This window comes from Pogoniulus pusillus, chromosome 19 (genome assembly GCF_015220805.1).
Source record: "Pogoniulus pusillus isolate bPogPus1 chromosome 19, bPogPus1.pri, whole genome shotgun sequence".
NCBI classification, from domain to species: Eukaryota; Metazoa; Chordata; class Aves; order Piciformes; family Lybiidae; genus Pogoniulus; species Pogoniulus pusillus.
Genome location: NC_087282.1, coordinates 8,844,120 through 8,863,206, shown reverse-complemented (window position 1 = coordinate 8,863,206; position 19,087 = coordinate 8,844,120). Strand labels below are relative to the sequence as shown.

Below are 19,087 nucleotides of genomic sequence, written 5' to 3'. Positions count from 1 at the left end.
CTGGTCCAGCAGCACCCCCAAGTCCCTCTCCTCAGGGCTGCTCTCCAGCCACTCACTGCCCAGCCTGGGTTTTTGCTTGGCATTGCCTCAACCCAGATGCAGGACACTGCACTTGGTCTTGTTGAACCTACTGAGGTTGGCTTGTGCCCACCTCTGCAGTCTGTCAAGGTCACTCTGACACAAAACAGATGAAATACCTTTCATCAGGTTTGTGTAACAATATATTTGTACCCCTGGACTTCTTCAAAGCTATTGGAATCATTTTCATTACAAAGATGGGCAAAGAGGATGTCTGAGAGGCAAAAACTGACCTCAGAAGTCAACATTTCATTACATTTATAAATGTTCAGTAGGGTTGACTGTGTGAGCTGGAAAAGATCAGTTTTGACTGGGGGACACCACCCTCTTCTAACTTTACCTTGCCCTTCCTTCCTAAATTGTTCAAGAATTTGCCAGGAAAGATAATAATGAGCAACTTGTTCTTGCTGCTTTGCACTGTATTTTGAGCTGGTATGCTGAGAGAACTCCCATCCATAGCCAGTTGGGTTAGCACATGGACTTAGCAAGCTCAGAAAAGTCCATTTCAATTGCAGTGCCCCCAGATCTCTCTTGCTGGCATTCCTCATTCAGAGCTTCCCTCTGCAGTTCTCCTCCTAGGGCTTTTTTATTTAGTGAGCAGGTAAGACACAGGTGGGATAAGCTAAAGGCAAGTGATGGATGGGTACAGACTCTTGCAAAAGGTAAGCAGCTGTTTAGCATTCAGGAGCAAGCAAAGCACTTCAGCTTCTGCAAACAGCTCATGTGGGACCTACTTTTATTTGGCAAAGAGGATGCTTTTCCCCCTGTGCAGCACCTTCTGAAGCCGCAGCTGTAGCTGAGGAATTGAGCAGATGCTGTCAAGATAGAGGGGCACAAATCTGTGCCAAGCCAGGCAGGTGAATGAGCTTTAGTGCTGGAAAAACTGGGGAGGGAATTTGTTGTGGTAACCGAGTAGGGTCTGGAGAGGTATTATTTGTTTCCAGCCTAGTGCTTACTGCTGAATCACCGCTCCAGGGAGGGGGTTACAAACCCTATGAGGAGAGGCTGCGGGAGCTGGGGTTGTTTAGCCTCGAGAAGAGGAGGCTCAGGGCAGACCTCACTGCTGTCTACAACTCCCTGAAGTGAGGCTGTAGCCAGGTGGGGTTGGGCTCTTCTGCCAGGCAAGCAGCAACAGAAGAAGGGGACAGAGTCTCAAGCTGTGCCAGGGCAGGTCTAGGCTGGATGTTAGGAGAAAGCTGTTGTCAGAGAGAGTGATTGGCATTGGAATGGGCTGCCCAGGGAGGTGGTGGAGCCACCATCCCTGGAGGTGTTCAAGAAAAGACTGGATGGCACTTAGTGCCATGGTCTAGATGACTGGACAGGGCTGGGTGCTAGGTTGGACTGGATGAGTTTGGACATCTCTTCCGACCTGCTTGATTCTATGATTCTATGATTACTGCCTGTGATGCTCATGGGGATGGCTGTCAGCCTGGGGTGCACCACCAGGCCAGTGTCTGGCTGTGTGTGGGCTCAAGTGCCAACTTAGAGAGTAAAAGCAGAGGTGAAGCAGCTTTTTATTGTCTTTCTGTCTCCCCACTGTTCCTGCCCTTCTGTTTCAAGGAACTCTGCAGGCAACAGCAGGCAACCTCTGCTGCTGCTCATTCAGAGGTTAACTTGCTTCCTAAGAGAGCCAGAGTAAATGTTACAGTTCTGTTTGCAATCTGACCCTGTGCCTCTGTGTACAAACAAGCCTTTTGTACCCAAAAGAGTTCCAAATTACTGCACAGAACCCAAAATCTTCCGATGGGAGCACTGTGGCTTTCCATTTTCCTGCTAATTGCTTGATACACTTGCAGTGGTCTTTGTTAACGTGGCTGGTGCTGGGCAGGGAGCAGTGATGGAAGGCTCTGATTTAGAAATGTTGCAGAAATGCAGTGGCTGTCCCCATTTGACAGCAATTGAAACCAATTGCCAATTAACTAAATAGCAGCCAATTAGCTTGAAGAAGGGAGGGGGGGCAAGGATGAAAATTGCTTGCTTCACATTGCTTGCTGAAGCAAACACCAGCCAGAAGATGGGAGTTTGGTGAGGGTTTTGTCTCCTACAAGAAGACAAAATGGCAAAAGATGTGCAGAAAATGCACAGTGGTTTGCTTGGGGTTTTTAAATAACATCTTTGTCTTGCCCAATAATATTTCAGAAAAGAGATAAGAACAGCTTCAGCTCCTGAGCCATTTAATTTCCTTTCAGGTTTTAAAATGAAGATTGCAATCACTATGCAAGCACAATTTTCCCTCCTTTCTCTCATGCTGCTATAGGATGCTTGAAGCACAGAGGCAGCTCCACTGAAGCTGGCTGACTTCACAAGGAAGCACCAGCAGACAGTGCAGTGCTGTGTGGTGTGATGACAGGACTGAGATATTAGCATCTGCATCACCAGAACAAGCCCTCCCTTTTCCATATTTTATGGACCTTTATGAGGCCATAGAATCATAGAACCAACCAGGCTGGAAGAGACCTCCAAGATCATCCAGTCCAACCTAGCACCCAGCCCTGTCCAGTCATCTAGACCATGGCATTAAGTGCCCCATGCAGGCTTTTCTTGAACACCTCCAGGGATGGTGACTCCACCACCTCCCTGGGCAGCCCATTCCAATGCCAATCACTCTTTCTGGTAACAACTTTCTCCTAACATCCAGCCCAGACCTCCCCTGGCACAACTTGAGACTCTGCCCCTTCTTCTGTTGCTGCTTGCCTGGCAGAAGAGCCCAACCCCACCTGGCTACAGCCTCCCTTCAGGTAGTTGTAGACAGCAATGAGGCCTGCCCTGAGCCTCCTCCAGGCTAAACAACACCAGCTCCCTCAGCCTCTCCTCATAGGGTTTGTATTCCAGGTCTTTCACCAGCTTCATCGCCCTTCTGTGGACGCTTTCCAGCACCTCATAGGTGAGATGATGTCAGAAATTGCAGTGTTAAAAAACCTGGAGCACAGAAAGCCCCTAGGAAGCAGCTCAGTAGTCCTGTCAGGACTTTTAAGACCCATGGTTCATGTCTGCACCCTTTTTTAAATCTGGACAATAGTGCCAAAAAGGTTTTAGAATCACAGAATTGGCCATCACATCCAACCATCAATCCAACACCACCATGACCACTACACCACCTCCAAAATAGCCATCTCTACACCAGTTTTTGAACACCTCCAGAGATGGTGACTCCACCACCTCCCTGGGCAGCCTGTCCCAATCCCTGACCACTCTTGCAGGAAAGACATTTTTCCTAATATCCAACTTAATCCAAACTTCTTCATATCCAACTTAAACCACGGTGCAGCTTGAGGCCATTTCCTCTCATTCTGTTACTTGTTACTAGGGAGAACACTCAACCTGGCTCCAACCTCCTTTCAGAGCTGTAGCATGCAATGTGGCCTCTTCTCCACACTAAACACACCCAGCTCCCTCAGCTGCTCCTCACCAACCCTGTTCTCCAGACCCTTCACCAGCTTCGTTGCCCTTCTCTGGATATGCTCCAGCACCTCAAGGTCTTGCTTGTAGTATGGGACCCAAAACTGAACTCAGTATTCAAGATGCAGCCCCACCAGTGTTGAGTATGGTGGGGCACAATCACTTCTCTGGTCCTGCTGATCACATTATTCCTGATCCAGGCCAAGATGCTGTTGGCCTTCATGGACACCAGGGCACATTGTTGGCTCATATTCAGCTACCTGTCAACCAGTAACCTCAGGTCCTGTCCTTGATTCAGCCAAGACCATTGCATGTGGCAAGCCAGCCACACCACTGGCAAGAAGAAAAAAGGCTCTGTCCTGGTCTTTACTCTTTAACTCTTAGCTCAATACCATCTCCCCAGAAGCAGCAGTGCAATTGCACATGAAGACTACAGCCTGATCCTCGAGGCTTTCAGCTGTGGTACAGTCCTAGAGCAGAGGCTAATGTCTGCAGTGAGCCTCTGACTGCTGGGGTTTCACAGGGCAGAGAAAGAGCATGGATTAGACCAGAGAGGCAGCTGCTACCAGCTAAGTTAATATTGCTGGCTTAGAAAGAGACAACCATTTACTCCTGGCATCTTGGCTTTGAATCTTGAGTGCACTTTCCACATAAACAGTTAAGGCCAGCAGTGAAGACACAAAGGCATTACATGGCCTCACTGCTCACCCGTGGGGCTGGAGCACAGCTGGTCCCATGGGGTTGGCATCAGGGCTGCCTCTGCCTAATATCCATTAGGTGCATCGATCAATAATTCTTTACTGAGACTTTTTACTCGTTCAGAACAATTTTGCTGTGCTGCTTTGAGCTGTTTCACGGGTTCCAATTTGTGTTACTGTGTTGTTAATACTTTTAGGGCCCGTGCCTCATAATTGGATAGCGGCGGGGGAGAGGTTTGTCTTTTAACCGTGGGCAAAGCAGCGACTGTTGGATGCTTTTTCATTAACTGCCGTGAGATTTAGCACTGCACCTATTGATCTGTTCTTGCAGGAACATTTTACACCTGAATGCAAGTTCAAAGAATCAGTATTTGAAAACTACTATGTGACGTACTCCTCGATGATCTACAGACAGCAACAGTCTGGCCGGGGCTGGTATTTGGGGCTTAACAAAGAAGGAGAGATAATGAAAGGAAACCACGTCAAGAAAAATAAACCTGCAGCACATTTTCTTCCCAAACCACTAAAAGGTAATTTCTTGCCTTTGCTCTGTCTGTCTGAACTCGCATTATCTTGTGGCAGAGATGTTTAATTGCTGTGCATCCACATTTGAAGGGTTCAGCTGCTTCCAGAGCAGGAGGACAAGCTTTGGTAGCACACCTCGAATCTAACCAGAGCTGCACTTTTTAAGGCTTCTCTACCTCACTTCTGTGTTTCTCTAATCTAATCAAATACATATGTTAGGTTCTTTGTGCCCCAAGTCCACAGTGGCTCCACAACAGGTAACTAAGGCTCTGTCTGGATGCCAAACATCTGCTTACAGGCCATTAGTGACTTGTTCTATAGCTCCTCAATATGTGCTTTGTGTCACAGAATGTTTGTTCGTCCCTTTTTGCCTGGGATTAGAACTCTAATGGGCCATGCTTATTAAACCACAATTAATGTGGCCTCAGCATATTAAAAGTAATCAGAATTAAGAGTAATAATACACCTGGCACATGCATACTGCTGTGTAGAAAAAGCCAGGATGTACTCTCAGCCCAATTAACTGCAGGATCTGAATCAGGACTGTGGCCAAACCTGGCTCCCTCTTTGGTCAGTGCAGAAAGAGTTGATGTATGGAGGTGCTTCTTTTCTCCAGAAAAATAACTTCTGTGTGCACCTTTCTTAAGAGGTTATGTTCTTAGGTAGCCTCCTTATGCACCTTCCTTAAGAGGTAATGCTCTCAGGTAGCCTCCTTATGCACCTTCCTTAAGAGGTTATGCTCTCAGGTAGTCCCTTAAGGCAGCATTGTTCTGAAATCCAATGTTTCAAAGGTGCATAGCCCCAGGTATATGCTGGACTAGCTTGGCAGCCTACATTTAGGACTGTTAGGCAACTGATGTCAAGGTTGAGCCTCACTAACATGTGTGAAATCAAAGGAATCAGAAGACTGAAAATCCATTTTTGCACTCACCTACTCAGGGAATATATACAGGTGAGAGGTCAGATCACAGCCGCTAACAATGCTGCTGTTGGTAACAGCCTAAGTCTGTCTTGCAGAGTTTTCTACGTGCAGTGAGTAGGTGGCAAAGGGAGGGAGCTGTGGTTTTTTCCTTCCCTAAAATGTCATTCCCTTCAAGAGAACCTCAGAGGCTCTTAGGGTATGCTGGAAATGGAAGGGGTCTCCTTGCTGTGTTTCTTCCATCCACTCCTTGCATTGCTTATTGCTTGTACAGGGTTAACCCTCCAGGGGGAGCAACCTTGAACCTGACCTTAGGTGGTCTTGACCCCTCCCCAGGGGTAGGTCTGAACACTACCAGGTGATGCTTAGCCCACTCCCCTTCCTGTCTAGAGATCCATAAAAGCAGGGGGGACTGCCTGTTTCACTCTCGCTGTGCTCCCTGCCTCCCAGCATCACCATCCTGTTCCTGGTTCTCTTTGTTTCACCATGTGGCCATCACCCACGAGGCAGATGAAGCCATTTGATCACCATCAAAATTGGGTTGCATCTACACATTTTGTATCTGTTTTCCCTTCCCTGTGCCTTTGTAACTTCCCTACCTCAGATACCTTTTTAATTTATTGTTAAACTTTTCTTTTAAACTTCCAAATCAGAGTGAGATTGATTTCTTTGGGTGTGCTTACCTTTTCCTCTCTCTACATCTATTTCCTTTCTTTTGGGAAAGAAGGGGGAAGAGGGAAGGGCACTCTATAAATTCTTATTTGGTTCTATCAAATTTATTTGAGTCTCTGCAAATTTAAATTAGAACCTAGACACTGCTGAATGGAAAAATCCCAGCAGCTGGAGTTTGCCTCAACAGGCTGAGCAAGCCCCAACACATGCTGACTGTGCTGCCTCTCTTTTGCTTTGCAGTGGCCATGTACAAAGAGCCTTCTCTCCACGATCTCACAGAGTTCTCAAGATCTGGAAGCGGGACCCCAACAAAGAGCAGAAGCGTTTCAGGAGTGCTAAATGGGGGTAAATCTATGAGCCAAAACGAGTCAACGTAGCCAGGTTCAGGCCAGCCAAGTGCTCTCTAAACAGAACCTTACCTCTGGATGCAGTTGAATTCTTACTAGCAGTCTTTTCATCCAAAACGTTCAATTGCCCAGGACAAGCCACCGAACTTGCATAGGTCACTCGTTTATCAGCCATTAGATCTCCTGGTTGTCAAAGGATACACCCCAATAACCTAGAATATGCTTGTGCATATCACAAGGCACTTGGATAGCCAGCAAAACGTAACTGTGGGATAAATCTCGGAGAAGAAATGTCCAGCTCTTTCTCTCTCTTTCTCTGTCTCTTTCTCTCTCTCTCTTATGCTTTGTGGAATACGAAACAAAAACATTTCACAGCATTCACTGCTGATAAGAATTTGCTTTCCAACTCAGAAAAACAACCAACCAACCAAAAAAAAAACCCAAACAAAAAAAGACCACTTTTGCTCTTCAAAGGAAATTTTAACGCTTGTATGTTTTATAGGGGCAAGCAAACAACAAACAGATGTGTAAACTCTGTTGTTTCCTTGGCTTTACTGTTTTATATCCAAGGCTTGAGAGATATATATATATATTAATTAACAAAAAGTTATCCTTTAATTTGGAATAGTGCAACTTTTTTTTGTTTGTTTTTGCTTTCTGAACTCCAATGGGTCTTTAAAGCTTATGTCTTTAAAACAAATAATTAAAGCTAAAAAAATAAATCAGGGTTGGAACTGAGAGTTGGCATCTCAGGCTCAAGCAAAACAAAGTCTTCTCATGGGTTTTAAACACAACGAAATAGACATTTTTTTATAGATTTGTAGTTTCTGGTCAAGTTCTTGTGCTAAACCCCCAGTCTTGTAGGAACTGAGTCGTTTTGTTCTCCTCAAGTGGAAGTTTTAATGGGAAGGGATGAAAATTATCCCCCGGGGTGTAGAATTTCCTCTTAATTCCATTTTGTGCGTCATGTTTAAAACTATTTGTTGTGGCTTCTTCTTTTTCTTTCTTTTTTTTGCCCTTTTTTCTTTTCTCCTAAAGACAGAAACTGTGGAATGAAAGTGACTTTTAATTATTATTCCTTTTTTTTTATATATATATATATAAAAGAAATGTCTTCTTTGTAAAAGTCCTTTCACTGTACCAGGCACGTGAATATTGTGTAGGAGGAAGACGTTAGGACAGGTTACCCCTAAATGACAATATCCTTAACCATGCTATTGGAAACAATTGTTTAAAAAAGAAAAAAAAAAGGAAAAATTAAACAAAAAAAAATAGAGTAGTTAGGTTTCCATTTAGCTCATCATGTCTGTTGCATGGGAGAAAGTTGGAATATTGGCCTAGAGTTGCATGATGTGTTAAGATTTTTGTGCATTAACCATCGTTGGATTCTGTGCTCCAAAATTGACGTAGTTCCATGCAGGCAGTTTTCTGCTGCCTCCTACTAAAACAAACAAAAGAATTGTTTATAATTTGTTGTATACACAACCATGCATTGAATAAACTATTTCTATTAAGATGTAATTTTTTTTTTAACAACAACAACAAAAAAAAAATGAGCTTGTTTGGTTACCTGATGTACAATCCCTGCCTGATTTCAAAGGGGGAAGGGTTGGGCAGTTAAATGATCGAGTTAGAAGCTAGACTGTAATGAATGTTCCAAACCTTTCTGTGTGCTGGGTTGATCCCCTGTAATGCCATATGCTGTACAAATGACAACCTGTGCTTTCTTTTGGATATCCTTAGAACTGGTCTCACACACCCAGCCGAGATACTCAAAACATGCTGAGCATTCAGTGCCACAAAGCCTTGGTAACGCTCCGCCGCGCGCCGCAGGAGCCCCAGTGGATTGTGCTCCTCTGCTTTGAGCTTCTCCAACTTCTCGGTGTCTGTCCTCCCTGTTAGAGTTCCCTTAGTGCAGCCACATAGTGCTACCTGGCAGCACACTTGCCCTCGCAGCAGGGGAGGCCCAAACTGGCCTGGTAAGTCAAGCCCTGCTTATGCCTTGGTGGCACCTTGAGGATGCTCAGCATTGCTGTGCACTTTAGGGGCCAGCATTGTCTGGTCTTGAGGAAAGCTCTGCCTCCTGCCTTTGTGTACATGCTCTGGAGAGAAAACATCCCTCTCTCCTGCCTTTGCTCTCTGAAAACATCAGTGAGGACTTTGCTCATCTACACCATCCAGGCAGCTCTGACAGGTGAGCTTCACTCACCAAGGTGGTTCAAAAAGTACTAGGAGGAAAAAGCTGTAATCGTGGGTGGCTGAAGATCCAGTGCTGGAAAGCAGTGAAGGAAATGAAAGCAAAAGCTACTATCAATGTTAGCCTGAAATTAAAAGCAGGTACTTTGCTGTCTGCTCTGTGTGCCTCCTGCTTCAGCAGACTGGAATTAGACCTCAGAGCAGGCTGGGAGGACAATGTGGGGGTAGTTATGGTTGAGCTGAGAGAGGAGAGAAGAGAAGGAGATGCTATTTCAGATCAGCCCCCCCCCCCAGATTTGTGGGTTTGTGGTGAATAGCAGGCAAAGAGCTTTGCCTTGCTGAGCTTCCATGTGGAAGAAGAGCATTGCCTTCTCCAAATACTACCATTTTGCTGTCCTTTAGAGGATTTGGGGGTCCTCAGCTCTCCCCTTTCCAGCAGGTGAAGGATGTGGGAGCACAACCAATGCCACAGAAACCCTTGACGGTTGAAGACACAGCTGTGATTTCTCCAGAGTCTGAGTCTGGAGCATGTTTCCCTTCAGCCAAGTGCGGTGTGCCTTTGTGTGAAGCATCTCTCTTAAACCTCCCAACCCCAAACACTGAACTTTTTGAGTGCAAGTTAAAATAGGAGTCTGAGTGCCTTGGGAACGTAAAAGCTGGTTAGAAAATAGGTGTGTTTGTGGCAAAGCTAGTTCAATGCTGGGTGTTTGCTGTCCCAGAGGCACGCGGAGGCCTGCTGCTTGCCTTTATGCTACAGCCTGGTATTCCCCATCTCTGGTACCTCTGACCTTGAAGGTCAGCTGCAGCTGAAGAAAAATGCTCATCTCACAAATGGTCCCTTCTGATCCATTTGGTATTGACATTGGCATCAGCTGTGACCGCTGAATGCCAAGTCCCTGCTTTCAAAGGCTTCAGTACACCAAGCTAACAAAGGCCATGCTTGGACTCAGATGAGAAAGCTGTGATGAGCCATTAAAAAAAAAAAGCTGGTTCTGATAATTATGTTAAATTTCTGACAAACCTGTTCCAACAATAGTTTCTCCTTTGGATTATCATGGACTGGAAGGGCAATAGATAGAGTCATGATAGCAGACAACAGCTCCTGTACAAGATAAGTAAAGAGGGGAATTATGCCCAGGGTCTCTGGAGCCATAGACTGGGATTTAAGGAGAGATGGAGTGAAATGTGCCTTTGCAGACAGTGAAGCGAAGGTGATACCCTGCCCCAGCCAGCAAAGTCCCATGGGTAGACAAGAATGTAGCTTCAGCAGAGAAGCATCTTGAGGAGCCAGACTCCAGAGCATGTATTTATCCTTCAGCACCCAGAAATGAGAATGTTAAACAGATGACTCCTTGAGCCCACCTCCCTTTGAGAAACCTGCTAGCTGCTGGGGAAATGTCCATACTGGTGGTTGTCTAGCAAAAAAAAAACCCTGATAGCCACTGGACAACCCATTTTGTGCTGCCACATGTAGAGTGGTAGAGTACAGATGTACACCTGGAACGAACAATGCCCAGGGGCTGGTAGGAAGCCAAGCCTTAATGTGGCTGCGCCCCACAAAGCATCTGCAGAAGGCTTGGTCTGAGACCCTTCTGTTATTGCCAGTCTGATGGCTGATGCTTTCCTGGCAGCCACTTCACCTGTCCCTGCGTCTCCAGCAGTGCTGCCCACACTCTGTGCAGCACCACGGGGCTGGACTTGGCTCAGCAGGTGCAGAACCAGACATAGCAGCGTTCTGATGCACCTGGGCTTCACTTGGCAAAGCTCTGAGCCACCCTGAAGGGCTTGCAAAGCCCTTGTGGAAGGCTGACAAATGCCACCTGCCAACCCCAAATCAAGCAGGTCAGCCATGAAATTGGGAGGAATACTGCTAGGAGCACAACTGTTCTGAGGCCAAATCGCTGCCTGTTTTTGGTGATCCACCTGTCAGAGCTGCTTTCTCACAGGTCTCTGCAGAGGGCTCAGGCACTGCCTGCGTGGTAGGGGGTGAGAGGGGTGGGAAGAGCTCTTCTCTGTATCACAGAGATCTTTCTTTTTTCTTTTCTTTTCCCCCTTTGCTTTTTTTTCCTCCTTTAATTTACCTCATGCTACCTCATAGCATGGTTGTATCTCCGTAGCCACTTGCTCAGCCATGTTCATCGCTGGCACGATGGAAGCCAACTCCCTGCTCGGTGAGACTATCCCCAGGTTCTCCCAGGGAAGAGCAGTGCCCCTTCTGCAGCACCGTCTGATGTCCCCACCACTGGTTTCCAGCCCACAGGCCAGGTTTTCCAGCGGGATAAGGGCGGTGCAATGAGCTCAGGGATGCTGTGTTATGCCAGGCCTCGCCCCAGCTGAGCAGCAGCACCAGAGCCAGGTCTGGCAGAGCTCTGCTGTGTCTTGAGTATCTCTGCGTGGAGACCAGAGCCAGCTCTAACGGGTTGAAATGTCTCCCTGACATAGCTGTGACCAGGACACTTTTGCAGGACAGAATCTGTACGTAACAACCTCCTGTCTTCTAATAAATAACTCTCTCTAAAACAGACTCCCTCTTGTCCAGGCTCTGATTTTTGTCACTTTGTCATTTAAGGGCTCTCCACTCCACCACCAATGCACAACACTATTGCTTCATTTCCCTTGGGACACGGACTCTTCTGTGGTAACACTGTCCTTCTTCTGTGTCTTCCTAAACCAGAGAGGGGCAACTTGAGTGGTCAAGCCATCACAGGTAGATCCTTCCTTTTAACTGAGTGGTCAATCCAAGACCATCACAGTTGAATCCTTCATTTTGACTGAGTGGTAAAGATAAGACCATCACAGGTGGATCCTTCATTTTAACTGAGTGGTCAAGCTAAGACCATCACAGGTGGATCCTTCATTTTGACTGAGTGGTAAAGATAAGACCATCACAGGTGGATCCTTCATTTTAACTGAGTGGTCAAGCTAAGACCATCACAGGTGGATCCTTCATTTTGACTGAGTGGTAAAGATAAGACCATCACAGGTGGATCCTTCATTTTAACTGAGTGGTCAAGCTAAGACCATCACAGGTGGATCTTTCATTTTAACTGAGTGGTCAAGCCAAGACCATCACAGTTGAATCCTTTATTTTAACTCAGTGGTCAAGCCAAGACCATCACAGGTGGATCCTTCATTTTAACTGAGTGGTCAAACCAAGGCCATCACAGTTGAATCCTTCATTTTAACTCAGTGGTCAAGCCAAGACCATCACAGGTGGATCTTTCAATTTACTGTAGCCTCAAGCTCCATGGAGGACACAGGTTCCCATCTGAGGGAATGGCTTCTCTGAATACTGGAGCTCACTTTCCTATCTGGTCAAAGATTAAGACAGTAACCACCATGGTCTTGCCTGACTAGTCCTGCAGAAATGCTGTACAGGACTAGTAGAAAGCCTATTTTAATTGGTTTTATTTCCATGGGGAAAAGCCCTACCATGTAATTTATGTGATTAACACCAGCTTTGGGCTTTTTCCAGCTCATTTAGGGGGAGATGTTCCTGACAACTTGAAATTCTCAATTCACAGGGTAGTCTCTTCCCTGGGATGAGTGAGCAGAGCTGCCCTTTCCTGCCAGCCTGGCATTGAGGTGCATCCCTTTTGGAGGGCAGGGACCTGAAGCAAGCTGGTGTGTAATGGGTTTTATTGCAAATCAGCTCTGGTGGCAGAGCTTGCCCTGCTTTGGCACTGTGCCCTGTCAGCTGGGGACAGAGGGGGACACTTAGTCACCTTGGCCTTCTGCAGCTCTTCTCCTGGGGAAGTTTAAATATTAAAGTAAAACCTGAATTTGAAACAAGTGCTGCATTAATCACAGAAATTGAAGTAATAAATTATTCCATCTCATCAGGAACTGGAAGAGAGCTTATAGGGTTCCCTTCAATGACCATTAGTAACAATGTGGAACTTCAGATCTTTAAATATCCCATATGGAAAATTACTTTCAAGCACCCATAGACCTAATTTTTTCCTCACCTATGTGTGCAGTTGCTCACCTAAATTCATCTCCCGTGGGTTTCTCAGCATCACACATTGCCAGTCACACTCCTCAGCTTGTCCAAGGATGGTGTCACAGATCCACCACCCTCCACTAATCATAGAATCATAAAATCAACCAGGTTGGAAGAGACCTCCAAGCTCATCCAGTCCAACCTAGCACCCAGCCCTAGCCAGTCAACCAGACCATGGCACTAAGTGCCTCATCCAGGCTTTGCCTGAACACCTCCAGGGATGGCGACTCCACCACCTCCCTGGGCAGCCCATTCCAATGCCAATCACTCTCTCTGACAACAACATCCAGCCTAGACCTCCCTCAGCACAACTTGAGATCACACCATTGTTAAGGTAGGAAATCATCAAGGGGACCAGGAGGGGGGGAACAGTAGAACATAGTTTACAGGAGTTAGGGTGGGACTCAGAAATCCTCCAGCCAACACCTGGAACATCCCTGAAGCCGCACACACTTGCTCCAGGGAAGGGGTAATGGGAATACAATGTCAGTAGGAAACTTACTCCTGTTCAGGGGTATTTTTGGTCACAGTGGCTTCATCTCATGTTCCTCCAGGTGGCTCTTTAACTCCACCAGAAAGGTCTCAGGGCAAAGAAGTAGAAGGTTCACTGTGATGAAAAGGACAAGGCCAATAAAGGGAGGGGATGGATTCTAAGGGTTAGAAAGTAGAATGCACTCTCCCTCAGAGGCAACAAAACTGCTGCCACTCACTGAGTTCAGCAGGACTCAGCTCACACCCTGACACAGTTCAGTCCCCTCTGCTGTGGATATCTCAAGGCCTGATCTTAGTCTGGGGTGCAGAATGCACCACAGGCTCCAGCAAGTCTGGAGTCCCTTGTTGATTTGAAGAGCCTTTATCTACACCAGCAATTCACCCTCCTGCTGCAGGACCTCAGCCATTACTTCATTTATAAGCATGTCACAGTGTTAATCTATGAAATATTCTTAGATAACAAAATTAACCAGTTCCAAACTTAATTAATCCTATTTCCTTCCCAAATGGTTTTCTTCAAATGGCACTTGGCAACAGTTTTACTTTCCCCCATTGTCTCTCTAATGCACTGATGAACTTTTCCTTCTGAGCTTCTCCTCCTTTGAATTGCCTGCTCATCCAACCATGCCTTCTGATAATTGAGTTAGTATCTTTAAAAATTAAACTTCTTTTTGTTAGGCAAAAAGCAGAGTTTTTGTTTTTAGTGGGGAGTTAACTTTCTTCCTTTAAAAAGGACAATTACTGCCTTTGGATGTAGTGGCAATATTTGGGAACCCACCTGCTGTTGGTGAAAACATTGCTTTGCATTCAGTAGGCTAAAAGTTTTGAGTTAGGTAATGAAATGAGAGGCAATCTGCAGGTTTTATAATCACTTAATCAGGGTACAGAATCAACCAGGTTGGAAGAAACCTCCAAGCTCATCCAGTCCAACCTAACACCCAGCCCTAGACAATCAACGAGACCATGGTACTAAGTGCCCCAGACAGGCTTGGCTTGAACACCTCCAGGCACAGCCACTCCACCACCTCCCTGGGCAGCCCATTCCAATGCCAATCACTCTCTCTGACAACAACTTCCTCCTAACATCCAGCCTAGACCTCCCCTAGCACAACTTGAGACTGTGTCCCCTTGCTCTGTTGCTGCTTGCCTGGCAGAAGAGACCAACCCCACCTGGCTACAGCCTCCCTTCAGGTACTTGTAGACAGCAACAAGGTCACCTCTGAGCCTCCTCTTCTGCAGGCGGCACACCCCCAGCTCCCTCAGCCTCTCCTCATAGGGCTGTGCTCCAGGCCCCTCCCCAGCTTCATTGCCCTTCTCTGGACACATTCCAGTACCTCAACATCTCTCTTGAATTGAGGAGCTCAGAACTGGACACAGCACTCAAGGTGTGGCCTGAGCAGTGCTAAGTACAGGGGAAGAATAACCTCCCTCATCCTACTAGCCACACCATTCCTGACACAGGCCAGGATGCAACTGGCATTCTTGGCCACCTGGGCACACTGCTGCCTCATCTTCAGCTACTCTACCAGTACTCCCAGGTCCCTTTCTGCCTGGCTGCTCTCAGCCACTCTGTCCCCAGCTTGTAGTGCTGCCTGGGGTTGTTGTGGCCAAAGTGCACTTGGCCTTGTTCAATCTCATCCCATTGGCCTCTGCCCACTCAGCCAGCCTGGCCAGATCACTCTGCAGGGCTCTCCTACCCTCCAACAGATCAACATTTGCTCCTAGACTGAGCAAAACAAAGAGAAGGCAAAAGAAATCATAAACCAGTCAGGAATATGGATGCTTCTTTTACCAGCTGGTAGCCTCTTCTCCTTGGATGACCCCTCAGGCTCAGCCTACGATCACCAGTCTCACCTTCTTGGCCACTAATGCTTGGCTCTGTTGCATCAACACTAAAGACAGATGATGGAGAGCCCAGGCTTATGTCAGCCTCCTGTGGCAGGTCCACAACATCCCTGCTGTCAAGCAAAGCCAGCACCTCACTGGTGTTTCCCCATTGGAGGTCACTTGCTCAAGGCCTTTCTTCCCCTCAGTGAAGCCCCTCACAACATGCAGAGTGCAGAGCAGGGGACTACACCTACCCAGTTACACATCTGGCTGAAGGAGAGCTTTGGCAGCTGGAGGTGGTCAAAAGATGTGTAGATGTGGCACTGTGGGAGATGGTTTGGTGGGCATGGTGGTGCTGGGCTGACATTTGTCCCTGATGATCTCAGAGGTCTTTTCCAGCCTTAGTGATTCTGTGATTCCCCCACTGCAGAGCTGGCCCCTGGCACACATCTCTGTGGCATCTTACTGAGCCAACTCTCTTTTCATTTCCAATTCCAATGAATCACAGAACTGTCAGGGCAGGAAGGGACTTCAAAGATCATTCAGTTCCACACCCCCTGCTGTGAGTGGGGACACCTCACACTAGATCAGGTTGCTCAGAGCCCTATCCAGTCTGGCCTTAAAAATCTCCAGGGATGAGGTTTCCGCCACCTTCCTGGGCAGCCTGTTCCAGTGTCTCATGGTGAAGAACTTCTTCCTAACACCCAACCTGAATCTACCCACTTATATTTTTGCTCCATTCCCCCAGTCCTATCACTACCTGACATCCTAAAATATCCCTCACCAACTTTCTTGCAGCCCCCTCTAGATAGTGAAAGATTACAATAAGGTCTCCTTGGAGCCTTCTCTTCTCAAAACCAGAATTCTTTCAGCATACTCCACATCAGACAGGCAACATCCTGCTTGGGAGTTCAAATTCTGCCAAGGAGGAAAATGTCTTCACACAAGCAGAGAAACACAGAATGATCAGGGTTGGATGGCCCCTCTGGAGACCATCTACTCCAACCCCATCGGAATGTGTCACATATACACACACAATCACATGAGAGACACATATAGATATATATATATAGATATATATATATATGTATATTGAAGACAGACATAGAGATGATATAGAGATAGATGATACAGAGATAGATGATACAGAGATAGATGACATAGAGATAAATATAGATATATATAGACAGATAGAGATGCCAGAGATAAATATGTAGATAAATATATGGATAGATACAGCTAAAGATATAGACAGATACATAAATCTATGTACATATAGCAGCAAACAGCCTGAACTGGTGAGAAAGGAGTTGGCATCAGCAAGCTCAGGGAATGCCTCATGCTGCAAAGTAGGCTTAGAGCCCGTAGTAATCTACTTGGCCAAAGCACTGAAGTACAAATGTTTAGGAGATCACAACATCACAGCATGTTAGAGGTTGGAAGGGACACAAAGAGATTGAGTCCAACCCCCCCCTGCCAGAGCAGGACCATACAGTCTATCTTATGCCACAGAAGAATGCATCCAGATGGGCTTTGAGAGTCTCCAGAGAAGGAGACTCCACAGCCTCTCTGGGCATCCTGTTCCAGTGCTCTGGGACCCTTCCAGAATCACAGAACTTTAGAGGCTGGAAGGGACCTCCAGACACCATCAAGTCCAACCTCCCTGCCAAGACAGGATCCCCTAGGGTAGTTCATTCAAGAATGCATCCAGATGGACCTTGAAAGCCTCCAGAGCAGACTCCACAACCTCTCTGGGCGGCCTGTGCCAGGGCTCTGGGACCCTTACAGTCAAGAAGTTCTCCCTTGTGTTGAGCTGCGACCTCCTGTGCTGCAGCTTACACCCATTGCTCCTTGTCCTAGCCCAGGGAGCAGTGAGCAGAGCCTGTCCCTCACTTCTGACCCCAGCCCTCGGATATTTATAAACATTGATTAAATCCTCTCTCAGTCTTCTTCTTTACAGACAAAAAAGCCCCAAGTCCCTCAGCCTCTCCTCATTAGGCAGTGCTCCAGTCCCCTCATCATCCTCATAGTCCTCCACTGGAACTTCTTCCACAGATGTCTGTCCCTTTTAAACTGGGGAGCTCAAAACTGAATGCACTACTCAAGATGAGGTCTCTCTAGGGCAGAGTAGAACCTCCTCTATCTGGTGGGCACACTCTTCTTAATACACCCCAGGATTCCATTGGCCACCAGGGCACATTGCTGTGCCATGGGTAACTTGTTAGCCACCAGCACTTCCAGGTCCCTCTCCACAAGGCTGCTCTCCAGCAGATCATCTCCCAGCCTGTACTGGTGTGGTTTATTATTCCTCCCCAGGTGCAGGACTCAGCACTTACCCTACTAGCCCTGTTCATGCAAGCACTTTCACAAGCCTTGGTATTCCCCTTGGTACTGGCTGACCCACCTTGTACAGCGAGCAGGAAGAGACCAAAGCTTTGCTGGAAGTCTCTTACTGCTTAATCAAAGTTTGCAGTGGGAAAGGCTTTGATCAGTCAGGGCGAAGCACAAGAGTGAGGAATCACTCAGCAGTGGCATATGAAAAGAGGAAAGCAGACTCCAGTCGCTCGCCCAACACAGCAACAGGGAGGGGAAGCAGCTGCTAAAACTTCTCCCAAAAAGCTGCACAGAGATCTTAAGTCTTTGAAAAGCGACATGGAAATGCAGCTGGGGAAGATTATAGAGTTGGATGCAGCTTTCCAGGCAGGAGTTGGGGGGAAAAGTTTAATCACCAGCAGGGTAAGAGGAAATTTAAAGTCTATGTGCAAAAAAAAAAGTGCTGGGAAGAGAGAGTAGGCCCAGGAAAAAAAACTGCTGAGTGGGTTGGTATTAATGATGACTCAAAAGTTATGGAAAGCTGAGCTTCCTACAGACCTAGGCATCTGCCTTAATACCTAAAGTCTATGTTAAATGCCAATAAAGCCTCCAGCCATCTGGTTCTAAACCACCAAAGCCAATCTCTGCTCTGATTGCCCAGAGCTCAGGGTAAGTCACCTCCTCACCCTCCTGAAAATGCCTCTGAGAGGAAAAATCACTGTAGTTACAGAAAGGTCAACTAAAATGGATGAGCTCATCAAGCCCAAGTGCAACACATCACAGAACAAACAGGCCCAGGGCAAGCGGTTGATCAGTAGTGGCTTTAACTGTTTTATCTATTGTCCAAACCTTGGGCTAAAGCCACATTATTGCCCTACAACCAGGAAGGAAGAATTGATTTGTAAGCCAAATTTGTAATCAGATGTTTTGTGTTGCTTCTCATAGGCAATGGCTAACAGTGCTCTGCCAGATACCTCAGATGTGTCCAAGTGGGCTTCAGGCTATCACTGTGAATGTACCAGCAGCATCAGCTACAATTATAGCAGCAAACATGGAGGTTCCCTGTTCTGTAACTACTCTTAGAACAAAACCATCCCAATCCAAATGGCTCAGGAGCCACCTGTCCCTCTTAAAAGTCAGTGCTGTGATGTGAAATCAAGTGATGCAGGCCTAGAATTGCATTAAAAAGAGAGCACAGAATCACAGAATTGTTTGGCTTGGAAGAGACCTCTAAGATCATCAAGCCCAACATTCAACCTAAGGTCACCATGGCCTTTAAACCATGTGCCCTGGTGCCATGTCCACAAGATTTTATGAACACCTCCATAGAATCATAGAATCAAGCAGGCTGGAAGAGACCTCCAAGCTCATCCAGTCCAACCTAGCACCCAGCCCTAGCCAATTAACCAGACCATGGCACTAAGTGCCCCAGACAGGCTTGGCTTCAACACCTCCAGGGACAGCAACTCCACCACCTCCCTGGGCAGCCCATTCCAATGCCAATCACTCTCTCTGGCAAGAACTTTCTCCTAACATCCAGCCTACACTTTGCCTGGCACAAGTTGAGACTGTGTCCCCTTCTTCTGTTGCTGCCTGCCTGGCAGAAGAGATCAACCCT

At 46.9% G+C, this 19,087-nt stretch overlaps 1 protein-coding gene and 1 long non-coding RNA gene across 10 annotated transcripts in view; one reads left to right on the top strand and one right to left on the bottom strand.

The window, feature by feature from the left end:
* FGF13 (fibroblast growth factor 13) overlaps window positions 1-11,358 on the top strand; it is a 424,907-nt gene extending 413,549 nt beyond the window's left edge. For all 9 annotated transcript variants that reach the window (XM_064159173.1, XM_064159170.1, XM_064159169.1 and 6 more), the window contains 2 exons: window positions 4,507-4,705; window positions 6,532-11,358. In XM_064159173.1, coding sequence (XP_064015243.1) covers window positions 4,507-4,705; window positions 6,532-6,668 — 336 coding nt within the window. In that variant the 3' untranslated portion in view covers window positions 6,669-11,358. The remainder of the gene's footprint in view (window positions 1-4,506; window positions 4,706-6,531) is intronic.
* Window positions 11,355-19,087, bottom strand: part of LOC135183880 (uncharacterized) — a 142,258-nt gene continuing 134,525 nt past the window's right edge. Inside the window, exon 4 of the long non-coding RNA XR_010305748.1 lies at window positions 11,355-11,499. This is a non-coding gene — a long non-coding RNA (uncharacterized LOC135183880). The remainder of the gene's footprint in view (window positions 11,500-19,087) is intronic.